The following is a 15,153-nucleotide window of genomic DNA, read 5'->3' as shown; positions in this document are numbered from 1 at the left end:
GTGTTTCTCTTCGCGAGACACAAATAACTTTTTTGTAATGAATTTTTAACGCGGTTAGATGTTGTGGGAAGGAGGAGGCGGGAACCGGCGAACAATCAAATAATTTAATAACAAAATAAAACAAATACAAAAACGAAAGTAAAGATACACATAATAAAACAAAACATGAAATAAAATCCAGGCCTGTCCTCTCGATTTCCACTGTCGTTGTTCCTCCTTTTATGCTTCCGCTCCTCCGTGAGAGATACGAGGCCGGTGCGTCGCGCAGGAGTCGCTCATCAGTAATCACGCTTTATACAATACAGTTTATACCTCGTGCCGCTCTCTCACGGCCCTCGTCCTGCTCGACAGAATTATTTCAAGCACATATATACAAGCACACCTTCATACGGAGGAAATATTCTCAGCTTAGTGGGGTGTGATTGTGACTGTGGTTGTGTAAACTGCTGGGTAGTGTGTCACTGGGTTGTGTCACAGGGTGTGTGTGTGAGTGTGTGAGAACTGTTCATCACAGTTCACACTCACAGTTCATCTGTGAGTAGTACTTCATTTTGTGGAAGGTTGTGCACTGATGTCTTGTAAAGGAAGGAAATGTGTTCAGGAAATGCCTTTTTTTCTGTGTGTTGCAGATGAGCTGGAAGAGATGTTGAACCCTATTGGGACGATTCAGACCAATCCATACACGGAGAATGCCACAGAACTGCATATAAGCTTTCCTCAATACTCAACACAACCAGTTGTATTTCCCGCTTTTGACAAGGTATCCATATCTCACATATCACGCTCACTCATGTGAGCACGACTAGTTAAACACATAATTAATACCAAAACATGTACACACAACTACTTGCACACATTATCTTGTGTACTTATAGATAGAAATTTGAAAACCCAATATACTGTTTTTAGTGTGGATAACTAGTTTACTAGATATTACTAGTCTATAAACCCACAGAGTGTCCACTCTCCATTTACTGAATAAAAAATAGCAGAGCCATCAGGAAATTGCCTGATTGGCTTCTACACATATTTTATTGCCCACTTAGACAAAGCTTGTCTGTCTGACATGAGACCATACGGTTATGTAATAAAATGATCGTTTTAAATGTATAACTTTATTATGTCTTAACTCTTAGTACATGTTTGTTTAACGCACGCGGAGTAAGGTGATTGTTTCAGGAATATTTTCAGCCTTTATTCTCTTTTGGCCTGTAAACTGAAAGACCAAGTTACCAAAATGTAGTCAAAAATTGAGAGTTACCAAATGTTTAAAACCAAACTCTGCTTGAACCAATAGAACTGTGCACTCGCACGTGATGTGTTTACCGTTTTTGCATACATTAGTCAGTGAATGTTTATAACATAATCAAACATTTGTCATGTTCTGATATTTTTCTTCCATAGATCCTGGAAAAAGCTGCAGAAATAGCAGGATCCAGTGATACCATGACAATGGTAAAATTGTGACATCCATAAACATTCAACATCTAAGGTTATATAATGTTTAAATAATGTCCCAGCTTCTTGTTTTCATGTAATTGTGGATTCTAGTTTCATCAAATCCATTGATATCATGCATTAATATCATAAGCTCCACATAAATACCATTTCTATGAGATGATCTTTGTAATGAGTTGAAATCCATGTGTGTAGGGTCGTGGGGGTAAGAAGTTTTACATCGAGCTGAAGGAGATCATGGAGAGGGATCCTCTCTCTCAGCTGTGTGAGAATGAGAAAGATCTGATCTGGACGCTTCGCTACGACTGCAGAGAAAACTTCCCTCAGTCTCTCCCCAAACTGCTGCTGTCTGTCAAATGGAGCAAACATGAAGACATGGCTCAGGTATACGCTCAAACATACACACGCTTACACATTCATTGGGGACATTTCATTTTCAACAACATTTTTGATCTGTCTGCATAGAGACCCTCGTTATGCATCCGTGTTAGTGTGGGGCTATTTTGAGCCTTGTTAGTGGTATTAACTAGCGATTTTTATTTTTACTTATTCTATGCCCTATATACTAGTGTTGTAAGCTCATCTGTGGTAAAACTAAAACTAAAGATAAAACTGGGTACATTTGATTATCATGAAAACGCATCCCAGAGAACGGTCGACTCGGTACCCATGTGTTATTAACCCCTAGGTTAATTTTTGGCCGGAATTGTAGATGTGTTCAAACTCAAACAGTGTTTTTCTCTCTTGTACTGCAGCTACAGGCTTTGCTGCAGATTTGGCCCAAGCTAAGCCCTCGAGATGCTCTCGAACTCCTGGACTTCAACTACCCCGACCAGTATGTCAGAGAATTTGCAGTTATCTGCCTTCGAGATATGAGGTGAGCAGCCCACGCCGTCTGGGAGCATGTCAAGGAAACCACATGAGAAATGCTGAAACCCTGAATGTTTGTTCATGTGTGTGTGTGTTAGTGATGACGAGCTGTTGCAGTATTTGCTGCAGCTTGTGCAGGTGTTGCGCTATGAGCCGTACTACGATTGTGCCCTCAGCCGGTTCCTCCTGGAGCGCGCTCAGACCAGCCGAAAAATAGGCCATTTCCTATTCTGGCATCTCAGGCAAGTGTGTACATGTGAAGAAGCCTGAATATGTCAATAATTCAGTTCCCCTGGTATTTCAGTATGCTTACGCAGAACTCAAGGTTATGATTGTGTGTGTGTTGTACGTTACAGGTCTGAAATGTTCATGCCTGCGGTATCGGTTCATTTCGCTCTGATTTTGGAGGCGTACTGCCGAGGCTGCATCCCACACATAGAAGTTCTCAAAAAACAGGTGCAACACTTTCATTCCAGCCTATTCAAGTATTATCTGTTTCGTCAGAGAAGGCATTTGGTCTGTTTAATATAAAATCAGATGGCAAAAATGTAAGAAAAAATACAATTGTAGATTTTCTGCTTCATTGATCAAACCAATGCAGTTCTGATTTCTTTCCTTGGTTATGCTTTTTTTTTCTTTTTTTCTTTTTTTTCTTAGCACCCCTTGGAGTAGAATTTGATTAATTGAGATTGGGATTTTTTTATGTTTTCAAATGAACCCGTTTTTATTTCGATCGAACATTGTGTCTATAAGTGCTATGAAAATTTATACAAAGTTGGGTCACACTTTACAATAAGGTTCGTTAGTTATCATTAGTTAACTACATTAATTAGCATGAACTAATAATTAAGTTGTAAGTAAATGTCCACTGAAGGTATGTTTGAAAAACCAAGTGCAGTATTTATTCCCCAAACATGATTAAACATAAAACAAACGCATGGCATGAAACTCAAAACAGAAACATGAACATAGATGTGACGCTTACCAATACTGGTTACAGGAAACAATACTTGACCAAGACACATGGCAAACATGAGGGATTGATGACAAGACTAATGACTAGACATTGTACCAACCAATGACAACATGACACAGTAATATGGGTAACAAATAGCAGGATCACATGACAGACATGAAACTAAACCAAAACATGAAAGAACTGCACTTCTACATCATTATTAATCTTTGTTAATGTTAATTTCAACATTTACTAATACATTATTAAAATTTTGTTAACATTAGTTAATGCATTATGAACTAACATAAACAAACAATGAATGACTCTATTTTTATTATAAAAAAAGTGAAAAAGGTATTCCTCATGTTCGTTAATACTTAACCTAATTTTAACTAATGAAACCAATCACAACAGACTGGGCCATCTGACCAATCAGAGCAGAGTAGACCAATCACAACAGACTGAGTCATCTGACCAATCAGCAGAGTAGACCAATCACAACAGACTGAGTCATCTGACCAATCAGAACAGAGTAGACCAATCACAACAGACTGAGTCATCTGACCAATCAGAACAGAGTAGACCAATCACAACAGACTGAGTCATCTGACCAATCACAACAGACTGGGCCATCTGACCAATCAGAGCAGAGTAGACCAATCACAACAGACTGAGTCATCTGACCAATCACAACAGACTGGGCCATCTGACCAATCAGAGCAGAGTAGACCAATTACAACAGACTGAGTCATCTGACCAATCACAACAGACTGGGCCATCTGACCAATCAGAGCAGAGTAGACCAATCACAACAGAATGAGTCATCTGGGCTGCGTTCAGCCCCGACAAAACGTTGCACAACGTTTTTTAAACAGAAACGGTGATGCGCTGAACAGACTGTTCTGATGACGCAAGAGTTGCAACTATGGCAGCTGAGAAGGGGATTCTTTCTGTTCTTTGTGAAGAATTTTCGGAGCCTGACGAAGTCGATATAAATATGTGTTTAATACTACAAAATATGCCCGATGTTACAGTTACTGCACTTGCCGCCCAGAACACAAAGAGAACATCCCGATCGAGTGAAGGGATTTGTGGAAACTGAAATGGAAGCACACATCTTACCTAATTCAGACTAAAACGCATCTATTTAGCCTCACATACTGACTTTTTCCAAATACCATTGTTTATTTCTATACCAAATGTCATACACTTGCAATAAAAATAAAAATATAAACAACTACATCATTATGTTGATAACCTATATTTTAACAATAAAACTTACGACAAACAAGTCTTCTAATATCCTAAGTTGTTGCATATACCAAGCTTGATCGAACACATTTGTAAATTACTTTCCTTGAACCCATTGGGCGTGTTCACTTTAATCCCGCGTGCTTTATATACATGTTGCTGCTGATTGGACTGCAGTTCTGACACGCCCACCAAACAAGAGAAAACGGACCTCAAACCCCGTTGCACGCCGTTTCCAGGAAACATGACGTTCAATCCGGAAACGGTAGAAAAACGTTGCGCACCGTTTTAAACTTGAACGTGCCCCTGACCAATCAGAGCAGAGTAGACCAATCACAACAGATTGAGTCATCTGACCAATCAGAACAGAGTAGACCAATCACAACAGACTGAGTCATCTGACCAATCAGAACAGAGTAGACCAATCACAACAGACTGAGTCATCTGACCAATCACAACAGACTGGGCCATCTGACCAATCAGAGCAGAGTAGACCAATCACAACAGACTGAGTCATCTGACCAATCACAACAGACTGGGCCATCTGACCAATCAGAGCAGAGTAGACCAATCACAACAGACTGAGTCATCTGACCAATCACAACAGACTGGGCCATCTGACCAATCAGAGCAGAGTAGACCAATCACAACAGAATGAGTCATCTGGGCTGCGTTCAGCCCCGACAAAACGTTGCACAACGTTTTTTAAACAGAAACGGTGATGCGCTGAACAGACTGTTCTGATGACGCAAAAGTTGCAACTATGGCAGCTGAGAAGGGGATTCTTTGTGTTCTTTGTGAAGAATTTTTGGAGCCTGACGAGGTCGATATAAATATGTGTTTAATACTACAAAATATGCCCGATGTTACAGTTACTGCACTTGCCGCCCAGAACACAAAGAGAACATCCCGATTGAGTGAAGGGATTTGTGGAAACTGAAATGGAAGCACACATCTTACCTAATTCAGACTAAAACGCATCTATTTAGCCTCACATACTGACTTTTTCCAAATACCATTGTTTATTTCTATACCAAATGTCATACACTTGCAATAAAAATAAATATATAAACAACTACATCATTATGTTGATAACCTATATTTTAACAATAAAACTTACGACAAACAAGTCTTCTAATATCCTAAGTTGTTGCATATACCAAGCTTGATCGAACACATTTGTAAATTACTTTCCTTGAACCCATTGGGCGTGTTCACTTTAATCCCGCGTGCTTTATATACATGTTGCTGCTGATTGGACTGCAGTTCTGACACGCCCACCAAACAAGAGAAAACGGACCTCAAACCCCGTTGCACGCCGTTTCCAGGAAACATGACGTTCAATCCGGAAATGGTAGAAAAACTTTGCGCACCGTTTTAAACTTGAACGTGCCCCTGACCAATCAGAGCAGAGTAGACCAATCACAACAAATTGAGTCATCTGACCAATCAGAGCAGAGTAGACCAATCACAACAGACTGAGTCAACTGACCAATCAGTGCAGAGTAGACCAATCACAACAGACTGAGTCATCTGATCAATCAGAGCAGAGTGGACCAATCACAACAGATTGAGTCATCTGACCAATCAGAGCAGAGTAGACCGATCACAACAGACTGAGTCATCTGACCAATCAGAGCAGAGTAGACCAATCACAACAGACTGAGTCATCTGACCAATCAAAGCAGAGTAGACCAATCACAACAGACTGAGTCATCTGACCAATCAGAGCAGAGTAGACCAATCACAACAGATTGAGTCATCTGACCAATCAGAGCAGAGTAGACCAATCACAACAGACTGAGTCAACTGACCAATCAGTGCAGAGTAGACCAATCACAACAGACTGAGTCATCTGACCAATCAGAGCAGAGTGGACCAATCACAACAGATTGAGTCATCTGACCAATCAGAGCAGAGTAGACCGATCACAACAGACTGAGTCATCTGACCAATCAGAGCAGAGTAGACCAATCACAACAGACTGAGTCATCTGACCAATCAAAGCAGAGTAGACCAATCACAACAGACTGAGTCATCTGACCAATCAGAGCAGAGTAGACCAATCACAACAGATTGAGTCATCTGACCAATCAGAGCAGAGTAGACCAATCACAACAGACTGAGTCATCTGACCAATCAGAGCAGAGTAGACCAATCACAACAGACTGAGTCATCTGACCAATCAGAGCAGAGTAGACCAATCACAACAGACTGAGTCATCTGACCAATCAGTGCAGAGTAGACCAATCACAACAGACTGAGTCATCTGACCAATCAGTGCAGAGTAGACCAATCACAACAGACTGAGTCATCTGATCAATCAGAGCAGAGTAGACCAATCACAACAGACTGAGTCATCTGACCAATCAGAGCAGAGTAGACCAATCACAACAGACCGAGTCATCTGACCAATCAGAGCAGAGTAGGCTCTCGGAAAGGAGGGGTTTAGAGAGATTGATTATTTGAACAAACCATTTTCAGACTCTTTTAGATGTGAGGTGATGTGCAATGTATATTATGAGAAAATAAGTGTTTGTTGACCTTGGATGCATGAAACCTATTGCAGGAGATCTTCAAAACAAAATTAGGAACCTTTAAAATAGCATAATAGAAGCTTATTAATAATTAGCATTATGTGGAGTGAGTTAAAGCAACATGGCTAACGTGCTCAACTATTGGTCACAAATAAAAAAAATATGTGTTAAATGGAACAGTGTCAAAAATAACAAATGCAAATTGCCAGGCATGGACAAACCAAACTGTCAGTGAAGAGGAACAGTACTTAACCGCTCAAAGTTTGCCAAAATGACAGCTGGACATTTCAAAATCAAGGCAAAGGTATTGTGCTAAAGGTCACCTCTTCTGTGACGCACTGTCAGTAAAAGCTGTTACAAAACATCTGGGCCCGGATTCCTAAAGAATCTTAATGCAAAAAGTAGGTCCTAGTGACAAAATTCTAAGAAAATTCTTAGAAATGTGGGCGTTTACTCCTAAAATTAAAGAAAAAATCCTAGTAAAGAAAAAAGTAATTCAGAAAGCATCTTAACCCTTAAAAGAGGTCTTAAGGTCAAAATTGTTAGGAGCACGGACGAGGACTTTTAAGAGGCTTAAGAGTTTTTTTAGCAGAGGAGAAAATGGCAGATAGACGAAGAGGGAGAAGAAATGCATTGCAGACAATAGATAACAGTGAGTTAATAAGACACTATAGATTAGATCGTGCAGGGATCATGTTTGTGACTCCGACACAGCGCAGGAATGGCATAGTGCCAGAAATGAAATCACCACTGTACATTAAGATATTTGGCAGCTGGGAAAATGCATCAACGCAGCAGTGATGATTTGGGTCTGTCACAAACTACTGTAAGCAGAGTGATCACAAACAATTACAGCACTTTCAGAACCTCTTATTGTGTCGCAGTTCATTTAGTTTCCACTGGACATTCCCACATTTCAGACTCAAAAAAATGCATTCATGAATATAGCAGGCTTCCACACAAGGAGGGGGAATGAACCGTAAATAATTTATTATTAACCGCTATAAGCTCCCACGTCTGCTTCTGTGCTGTGACACCCGGCCTGATTTTCCTTTAAGGATGGCCTTGTGTTCATCCACTAACTGGGCTCACAGTAAACACTGTTCCTCTGTCCAGTTGAGCTTTCTTGTCCTTCTTGTTTTTTATTCCATGTTTGTTACATTAAAACCAACATTCAAACCACCACTTAAATAGACAGTGGAACAATTTTTATCATTCTAATCCAATCAAATACCTTATAGGAAATTAACAGTATGGTAAATAAAAAAAAGGATTTATATACACAAATATAATGTGTGTGTGTGTGTGTGTGTGTGTATGAGAATTGTCAAATAGGAAAAATTACACATGTAATTTCAAAGTGAAGGCTTAGAATAGACCCTAATCACTCTTTTTTTCCTTCTTGGACAACCAACCAATCACAGTCTTCAAAAGATTGTGTCATACATAGCAACGGGGTCAGCCCCGCCTCCTCACTAAGATAAAAGTTTTTGTCTTTTCCTTACTCAGAGTTGCTCTCAGATCGGTCCCGAATCACTCTTAAGCTAAGACTCCTACGTAAAAGTTTTTAAGCTAAATTAAGAGTTTTCTAAAAGGATTCTTAGATTCTTTAGGAATACTGGCCCTGATGTTTAATGTACAGTTAAATCATTAAGATTTCCTTTTTCCTGCTCAAACCTGCCTGGAAGCTTCTGTAATCTTGCTAGTAATCTAGTAAATGTGTTAAAAAGAATTCAAGTCAGCAGCTTCCTGATTCTTACATCTAAATATCATTGAACAGTTATGGAATTAAGTTCTAGAGTGCAAAGTGTACAGATATGTCCAAGAGAACAAGAGCAACCAAAGCAACATTTAAGAACTATGCAAAGATATTGCTATGCTGCTGATATTTTTATCACATAACTTGTTTAGGCATCAAATTTATTCATTCAGGTCAATCCACCTTTATTTATATAGCACTTTATACAATACAGATTATTTCAAAGCAGTGATTTAGGCTTTGTTTACACTGTCAATAAAATGTGACCCAATTCCGATTTTTTTCTCATATGTGACACAGATCGATGTGTTCTATGACTGTGTAAACGGAAAAAACGCATGCATTCGGCTATTTCGAAATCGGTTTCAGGCCTCGTTCATATGTGGAAATAAATCAGATATGTGCTTATGCGACTGTCATGTAAACAGGCTGATCGGATTTTCTGAGGCATTAGGCTACGTCTCCGCGGTTAATGACGAGAGAAACCCCGACGCGCGTCTGCAAAGGGACGGATGGCCCAACGAAACGTGTCGTCGTAGGAGAGGAATGTGGACACACGTTGACACAACATATCAAAGGTTGGCTTGCTCATTATGCCATAAACCCACTGCTCCTCGTTAAAGCCCGCCACAATCTCATGAAAGTGCGCATCTATAGCACAAATTTTATTTCTCGTGCCATTTACGCCAAAAATAGTTTTGCATGCATTTTTTTGTGAACAGACGGTCAAAAAAATCAGATATAGCCAAGAAATCAGAATTGGGCATCAAGACCTGCAGTGTAAACGAGGCCAAAGAGAGAAACAATGATTTCGAGATGCAAATGTAGTTCGATTCTGCTTTAAAGGGGCACTCGGCAACTCTAGCTATTTCTTCGCTGATTTTCACTTTTGTTGTCGCATGTTTTCTCACCGAGCTCCCCCTACAGCTGTGAGGCGTATATTTCACAACAATATCGTAAGAAAACTCACTTGCGGTCCAAGAGCGAGCACTCAAAAAGCGTCATTATTCTGTTATTCAGTGTTGATCAGTTCAGTTCAAAAACTGTGTAAAGATTATCAATTATGGAATGAGTTTAATTAATCTATAAAGCAGCTCTAGATAAAACAGTGATGTCATCGTCCAGCTCACACAATAGTGTGAGTGCAGTTAAGTCAATAATATTGTTGAATATATAGTGTCCTCAACTAATCAAGCCAGAGGCGACAGTGACAAGGAATCCAAACTCCATCACTGACAGAATGGAGAAAAAAAATCATTAAATGCATTTGCATCATTGTTTTTTGTGCATTTCTTATTTCTGAATAAAAGTTTTTTTATGTGCATTAGATTTTACTTGGATCTTGCTGTTTTCATTTTTGTGTGTGCGCGTTTATACAGTAAGTTAATAACTAATGATCTTTGCAATGGAAGTGAATCAATCAAAAACTAACTTTTGCTGTACAATAACTTTATTCTAGAGCTGCTATAAAGCCAAACAAATCTCTGTTACTTTAATCTCCTGTTATCACTGTAAAGCTGCTTTGAAACAATCTATATTGTTAAAAGCGCTATATAAATGAAGGTGACTTGACTTGCGATATCCCAAAATGTGCATACAAATATTTTCATGGAAACATACAGCTACTGTCCCTCTTCACATAGTTCAGAACGTCTTAAAGCAGTTTTGAAGGCAGGATTGTATGGCCATATGATTTGGAAATTAACATCATGATGTGCTGTAATTATGTTGTAGGTTGAAGCTCTCAGTAAGCTGAAAGCAGTAAATGAGCTGATTAAACTGGCCACCATAAAAACCAAGACGAAACAAGCTCATCTTAAAGAGGCCATGATGACATGCCTTCGACAGACGGGATTCATCGAGACTCTCTCCGACCTTCATTCACCTCTCAACCCCAACTTATTGCTAGCTGGAGTCAAGTAAGATTTGTGTGTTTCGTTCACTGCACACCAGTTGAGTTATATGGGGCTAATGAACTATATTAGTTGGTGAAGGAATTGTTTATTTTCAGTATTATTAAAGTAAACATGCAACAGCCTTTTTACCTTTCCACAATGATCAGGTTAAAGCTCCAGTAGGTAACTTTTGTAAACAAATATTTGTTAAAACTGTCATTATGTCCTGACAGTAGAATATGAGACAGATAATCTGTGAAAAAATCAAGCTCCTCTGGCTCCTCCCTGTGGTCCTACTGCCATTTGCAGAAATAAACGGCTCCCGGACAGAAACAACCAATCAGAGCCAGGAGGGATGTCTTAGCAGTGTCAATCACGCTCGTGTACGCGCTGATCACCCCTCTCTTGCACAGCGCGAGTGCGTACCGTCCTTCGTGACTCTCCTGTTCGAACTCGTTCATCCAAATGAACAAATCTTTTTTCGGGTCATTTCGTTCATTCAACGAACGAAATGACTCGAAAAAAGATTTGTTCATTTTGATGAACGAGTTCGAAAAGGATCACGAACGTGCATCACAGAACAAGGCGAGCATTTGTGCTTATAAAACTTAGTTTTTTATTTATTTTTGAAATGACCGATCGTTTCACTAGATAAGACCCTTATTCATCGTCTGGTATCGTTTAAAGCCCTTTGAATTTGCACTGAAACTGTCATTTGGTCCTTGAAACGTTTGTGTCCTATTGAAGTCCATTATATGGAGAAAAGCCTGGAATGTTTTCATCAAAAACCTTAATTTCTTTTCGACTGAAGAAAGAAAGACATGGGCATCTTGGATGACATAATAAATTATCAGCAAAAGTTTTTTTTTAAAGTGAACTAATCCTTTAACGTTATCTTACTAGCTATTTATAACTTATAGAAAGAGTGCAACCTTATAAAGTTACATGTATTGCAAAATACATAATGATTTGAGGACCAAGTTTGTAGTCAAAGTATGGGCAGGCCATAGTCAATGTAAAGCATATTGTTGATGTTTCGTCCCTATTAGTGAATGTTCCATAACTGTTTATAATCCGCCGTCATCGGTGGTCCTGTTTACTAGCCTGCGCGTCCCCCCACGGCAGGCTCCCCTGTGGGGGAGGAGCTGTGGAGGGAGGGCTGTAGCGCAGCAGAGAGCAAGGGGGTTGGACCTGTAGGTTGTGCTTGTTCAAATTTTCAGGCCAAGTCAACATTTTCTCAAAACTCCCTACTGCAGCTTTAAAGGAATAGTTTACTCAAAAATTGAAGTTTCTGTCATCATTTACTCACCCTCAAGTTGTTTCAAACCTGTATGATTTTATTTCTTCTGTTGAACGCAAGGGAAGTTATTTTAAAGAATGTGGGTAACCAGACAGTTGATGGACCCCAATGACTTCCATAGTATTTTTTTTTTCCTACTATGAAAGTCAGGGGTGTGAAGTAACGAATTACAAATACTCACGTTACTGTAATTAAGTAGTTTTTTCAGAAATTGTACTTTTTTGAGTAGTTTAAATTTTTTGTAATTTTACTTTTACTTGAGTACATTTTAAGTGATGTATCGGTACTTTTTCTCCGCTATTTTCCTTCTGTTTGTGGTCGTTACTCGTTACATGCTTGTTTTAAATGTATTGTGATTGGATTGAGTAATCGGTCTCGTGACTGTCATCAAATCAAATTAAGCATAGACAACTTTAACCGCCTATTCCTGCTGTTACTCGTGACTGCTGTGGAAGTGCATTCTTCAAGCATCAATCCAGATATCAATCCTCTAATAAGGTACAGTTCACATTTCTGCTTAATATGATATTTATATAGGCTGGCCTGTCTACAGGGCCTAACATTTGGTCTGAGGTTGGGGGTATTACGTGACGAGTTCATAATGCGGTGAATTCCCGCTCTCATTTACTTCAAAATCACATTATAGAGAGACGCGCGTCACGATCTGTGCACTGTCGCGTCTCGCGCTCGCCATGCCGCCAGATTCAGAATCAGTGTACTCTATGAACCATGGCGTTAACTTGAACTGCATTTCTGTCAGTGCGTGACTACAGCTCGTTAATAAACAACGTTTTTTGATTGATCCATTACAATCCCTCTTCATTTGGCAAGTGCACTTGCGCAAAAACATTTTTCATGTTGAACTTTTTTTTTTGTGTGTGAGTGTGTGTGGATGCTGCTGATAAAACAGCTTCACCCAGACTACAAAGAGACATTCATTTGTGTGTGTGTGTGTGTGTGTGTGTGTGTGTGTGTGTGTGTGTGTGTGTGTGTGTGTGTGTGTGTGTGTGTGTGTGTGTGTGTGTGTGTGTGTGTGTGTGTGTGTGTGTGTGTTTCTTTTGTAAAAGTTTCCTGGATATAACTTCCCTATTTAATGCACAATTTTCCTTACAAATTATATTATCAGCATTACAATGTGAGTAAATGTAGCCGTGTAAAATGTAAGGGATGATGCCACCCTTCTAGAACAATGTGCATTTACATTTAAATTGTAACATATTTAATATCATGGAATTAAAGTGTGTAATTAGTGTTAGCTCACTATCTTAGCCTTTTTCAGTGCATTATGTGAGGTAATCTGATAATATTAGTGATTCTCATTTATCAAAGCACTAACATTGATACCGTTTTGGAGAGAAATTGGGTATTTTTTAATCTCTCTATTTGATGCATTTTAAAAAGATGGATGATAGATATTCTTCAATCTTTCTAACAAAGAACAAAATATAATGTGAATTACAGTATGTACAATTTTTTTTAATTTATAAATTGTAGTGCACAGTGTTCATTGTAAGGGGTAGAATCCGCAGCTCAGTACTCACTACTCACTACTCATGAGTACTTTTAAATAAGCTACTTTTTTACTCTTACTCAAGTAGTTTTTTGGACTAGTACTTTTTACTCTACTCACACTACATTTTTTGGAATGTAATGCTACTTTTACTTGAGTATGTTTTTTCAGTACTCTTTCCACCACTGATGAAAGTCAACAGGGACCATCAACTGTCTGGTTTTTGACATTCTTCAAAATATCTTCTTTTGTGTGTGGAGATGTGACCAGGAAAGCACAACACACACTAACAGATTCCATTCACAAACAGCCAGAGTCCCGACCATGAACAAGGGAAATCTCACAAAATCTCTTGCATCAAACGTGTCTTTAAAAAGTAAACAAACATGGCGGACGACCGGGAAGATGACGGAAATGGCACTTATATAGTGTATGGTCTGCTTTTTACAGAAGAAAAGTGTTTAGACTCTAGATGAAGTTGTGGAAACGTTGTGAACATGGACTTTACATGTCTTCCGTCAGCTCGCTTTTTGATTGGGTATTGTTTCGTTTCACGTGATAATCTCAAGAGCGTTTGTCCTCGGGGTGTAATATCTTGTAGTGAGTACCCAGCATTATGAAAATGTGTCTCTATGCATGACGGGGGGTTTGGGGAAGAAGTTGAGAAGTAAGTAGGGTTGGTGACGTCAACTGAAAATTAAAATGGTTTCAAAGACTAATTTTGATGGAAGATTATATACTGAAAAATACTATGGAAGCTTGTTTCCGCCACAGAATGAAAAATAAAAAAGGTAATTGCGAGTTTACATCTCACAATTCATCTCACAATTCAAAAGTCAGAATTGTGAGAGATAGTTGCAATTGCGAGAAAAAAAGTCAGATTGCGAGTTTATTTCTCTCAGTTCTGACTTTATAACACAATTGCAACTTTATATATGAGAAATAGTCAGAATTACGAGATGTCGCAATTTTCTTTTTAAATGTTTTATTCTATGGTGAAAACAAGCTTCCATAAAATACTGCATACTAAGAATAATTTTCTAACCAGCTTTTTTCTCGTCCTCTGCCAGTGTTGAGAGGTGCAAGTACATGGACTCGAAGATGAAACCTCTGTGGATAGTTTACAATAACAAGCTGTTGGGAGGAGACACAGTGGACATCATCTTCAAAAATGGAGATGGTGAGGGAGAGATGGCTCAGATGCGAGACACAAGGCTGTCACAGAATCACATCACAATACTTTTACAAATCTCTCTTTTTCAGACCTGAGGCAGGACATGTTGACTCTACAGATTTTGAGGTTGATGGATCTGCTATGGAAGGAGGCCAACCTGGACCTCAGGTAGAGTGTGTGTGTGTGTGTGTGTGTGTGTGTGTGTGTGTGTGTGTGTGTGTGTGTGTGTGTGTGTGTGTGTGTGTGTGTGTGTGTGTGTGTGTGTGTGTGTGTGTGTGTGTGTGTGTGTGTGTGTGTGTGTGTGTCTGTGTGTGTGTGTGTGTGTGTGTGTGTGTGTGTGTGTGTGTGTGTGTGCGAGTGTGAGTCAATCTTGAAACTAAATTTTGACGAGATAAGAACCCTACAGACCTCTTCACCTAACACTGGATTGTTTTACTGGGG

General features: G+C 39.3%; 1 protein-coding gene across 2 annotated transcripts in view; it reads left to right on the top strand.

Annotated features, from left to right (window-relative positions):
- Positions 1-15,153, top strand: part of pik3cb (phosphatidylinositol-4,5-bisphosphate 3-kinase, catalytic subunit beta) — an 80,234-nt gene that overhangs the window by 54,542 nt on the left and 10,539 nt on the right. For both annotated transcript variants that reach the window (XM_077207597.1, XM_077207599.1), the window contains exons 11-19: positions 630-760; positions 1,405-1,455; positions 1,654-1,842; positions 2,214-2,335; positions 2,427-2,570; positions 2,685-2,784; positions 10,568-10,752; positions 14,609-14,718; positions 14,802-14,880. In XM_077207597.1, the coding sequence (XP_077063712.1) occupies positions 630-760; positions 1,405-1,455; positions 1,654-1,842; positions 2,214-2,335; positions 2,427-2,570; positions 2,685-2,784; positions 10,568-10,752; positions 14,609-14,718; positions 14,802-14,880 (1,111 nt within the window). The remainder of the gene's footprint in view (positions 1-629; positions 761-1,404; positions 1,456-1,653; positions 1,843-2,213; positions 2,336-2,426; positions 2,571-2,684; positions 2,785-10,567; positions 10,753-14,608; positions 14,719-14,801; positions 14,881-15,153) is intronic.

Source organism: Siphateles boraxobius, unplaced genomic scaffold, assembly GCF_051911475.1.
Source record: "Siphateles boraxobius isolate OS27281-9 unplaced genomic scaffold, OSU_SipBor_1 6, whole genome shotgun sequence".
Classification (NCBI taxonomy): domain Eukaryota; kingdom Metazoa; phylum Chordata; class Actinopteri; order Cypriniformes; family Leuciscidae; genus Siphateles; species Siphateles boraxobius.
Note: the sequence above shows the minus strand (reverse complement) of the source record. Positions and strands in the feature narration are given on the sequence as shown.